Below are 2,915 nucleotides of genomic sequence, written 5' to 3'. Positions count from 1 at the left end.
AAGTGCCAGACCACTGATTCGTCAAACCTGCTTTCCTGCAGTCCGTGTTCTTCTGACTTCTGACTATTTTGTAGTAAGTAACGAATATGCTTCGGGGAAATGTATCGGAGTAAAAGTATACATTTTAATTAGGAAATGTAGTGGAGTAAATGTAAAAGTTAGCTGAAATATAAAAACTCAAGTAAAGTACAGATACTCCCAAAAAATACTTAAGTAGGTACTGTAACAAAGTATTATTTCTTTGTTACATTACACCACTGCAAGTGTGTGACATGCTTCGGCGCCAAATGCCATTTAGAGCTATTAGCCTACCCTCGAAAGCCATTTTTATTAACGAGGCTACAAATCTCGGCTGTCTCTGTGTAATTGATCACGTTAACTTGATTTGAACAGAATGAGTTTCTAATTATTCAAAACTTCAGATGTAATTAATGTTTAAATGAAACTCGCCTGCGTCCTGTCAGGTGATGCTCCACAGCTGCTCCACAGCCCGGGAGTTCAGTCCCTGCCGACCGTTGTTTAATTCCGAGTGCACTGTCTGGATAATGGCCTGTAATTGGTTGGTTTTAGCATGGAGATGAAAAACACAGTGAGACTCTCAGGCCTGTTTAAATCAGAAAGCATCCATCAGTTCAGCTGCCACTCTCTTTTCGGTGTCTGAAATATTGCAAACCATGTTTCTAAATGCTGTGTTTTAAATCTTTCAGGTCAATTAAAGTTGAGGTGTACGACTGGGACAGAGATGGCAGGTAGAGAAACACACACATTTGCTTGTTTTACACACTGCACATTTATGTAATATATTCTCCTATGTACAGTATAGTATACATTTGGTACGCCCTACAGAAAGGCACTTTATTTTTTCAAATCATAATTTTTCCTTCATAACGTAGCGACTAAATTTCCCTCTAGCTTCCTGCAGTCAGCTCTGCTCTAAAATACCTGGCAGTAGCAAATACTGATCACTCCAGATTTCATATAGAAGTTCAAATCCATTTATCTTCATCATCACAAACAGTAAGAGTCTCTTTGTCGTTCTTTGTGCTTCAGTCATGATTTTATCGGGGAGTTCACCACCAGCTACAGAGAGCTCTCTCGCGGCCAGAGTCAGTTCAACGTGTACGAGGTGAGTTCACTGAAGCAGATACTGATCCATTGATCATCAGAGGATCTCTTGTATTCGGATAAAGGAGTGATTCTAGATTCATGAATTTATGATGTCAGAAAAATAAATTAAGTCAGTGAGTCAGTTTTGACTAATATAGGGGAGACTGCACTTAGTTTGAATATAACCTTGATATAAGTGGTTGTTCAAAATATTATAATTATAAAATGCATACATTATTTAAAAAAGTATATATTTATATGTCTGAACAGCAACAACAACAACAACTATTATTATTATTAATAATAATAATAATAATTTTGTTTTAATGTTGTTGTTTTTTAAATAGTAATAATACAGTAATAATACAGTTTTAATGCTGTGCCGACCAAACCGACAACCTGGACCAGCCATGTTGGAGCTGGTTTTAGTTAATAATTAACAAAATGTAGGAATATTTTGTCTAACTTGAGCTTTCATTTGCATGAAGTTGGATTTTCTTGTCTATTCCATGAGAGATCCAGCAAGCAATGAAAATTGCACCATTTCAAGTCTCCCTTATTCGCTCTCTGTGATTATCACACTTTGTCTGCCAGCAAGTACAGCAGCAGCAAATGAGTGTGAGAGATTGTTTTTCAGTGTTTATGGAAGAGAGCAAGAAAAAAAGTAAGGGCAATGAGACAACGGATGACAGGGTACAAAGCGTGTGTTTATGTGAGAAAGAAGGAGAGAGAGAGTAACAGACAGCTATGTGGGGGTGAGGAGTGTGTATAAATGTGCCGTGTGTGTGTGTGTGTATATTCACCCTAGCATTAGCCCAGTGGTGGGGTGAGGGGGTGGTGAGATGTTCTACAGGAGTGGGACAGTCTCAGTGGTGTGCTGAAAGGATCTGGGGTTTCCTGGGGATTGAGTTGGACAAACAACACTAGAAGCTGCGGTGTCGGTTCAGTTAAACCCCAATCCATACAAATCACATCATCTGTGTCCTGGTTTCCAAACTGTTAGCCAAGGTTGTGTATGTAACCGACCTGAACTGGATTTCTCAAAGCATCTGAACATTAAATCAGTTGTGTCTTTGAAAGTAAGTGGAACAGAAATGACTAGCAGACTGGAAATGATCCAGTAGCAGTGCTCTCAAATTCTCTTCTTTTGGACAAGTAACGGGTCTAATGAGAACCATTTTCTCTCATTCTGTCTCTCACACACACTCCCACTCTTCCTGTAAATGATGTGTCATTTCTACATTTTCTTTTTCAGGTGGTGAATCCTAAAAAGAAACTTAAAAAGAGAAGATACATCAACTCTGGCACAGTGAGTAGTGAATTTGCTATCCTAAAATCCTGCACAAATCAGTACTTTTTGTCTTGTTTTCCAGTACAAACATTTACACATGCTAAATTTACCTTAAATGTAACTGCATAAGATAATAAGATTTATTAATTATATTTATTAATATATATATATATTAATATATATGTATTAATATATTTTAAATTAAGTTTACATTTCTTATGACACTGTCAAATGCTTTATCTTGCTTGAAGAAAACTGAACTAAATTTTGTGAGGGTTATGCCTAAAACAAGAAAAAAAAATATTTGGAAAACATAAATAATAAAAATAATTCAAGAGATGTTCTCTGAAAGCATGTTTTCCTTTTTCAGAAAAATACTTTTCTCTCTTTAACAACAGTGCTATTTTAGTATTACTTCTATACTATTATAGTATTTTTTACTAATATTTTAAATTAGCTTTTATATTTATATTTTCATTTTTAATCTTTATTTTAGTAATTATATGTTTTTGTCATT

General features: G+C 35.6%; 1 protein-coding gene across 1 annotated transcript in view; it reads left to right on the top strand.

Moving 5' to 3' along the window:
* Nucleotides 1–2,915, top strand: part of LOC107711929 (copine-5-like) — a gene marked incomplete at its 5' end in the record, with an annotated part of 31,925 nt that overhangs the window by 5,712 nt on the left and 23,298 nt on the right. Inside the window, 3 exons of the mRNA XM_016517021.1 lie at nucleotides 708–749; nucleotides 1,051–1,126; nucleotides 2,363–2,416. Coding sequence (XP_016372507.1) covers nucleotides 708–749; nucleotides 1,051–1,126; nucleotides 2,363–2,416 — 172 coding nt within the window. The remainder of the gene's footprint in view (nucleotides 1–707; nucleotides 750–1,050; nucleotides 1,127–2,362; nucleotides 2,417–2,915) is intronic.

The sequence above is a fragment of the Sinocyclocheilus rhinocerous genome, unplaced genomic scaffold (genome assembly GCF_001515625.1).
Source record: "Sinocyclocheilus rhinocerous isolate Xijiao unplaced genomic scaffold, SAMN03320098_v1.1 scaffold1168, whole genome shotgun sequence".
Classification (NCBI taxonomy): domain Eukaryota; kingdom Metazoa; phylum Chordata; class Actinopteri; order Cypriniformes; family Cyprinidae; genus Sinocyclocheilus; species Sinocyclocheilus rhinocerous.
The sequence above is the reverse complement of the archived record's forward strand: the minus strand, read 5'-3'. Positions and strand labels throughout refer to the sequence as shown.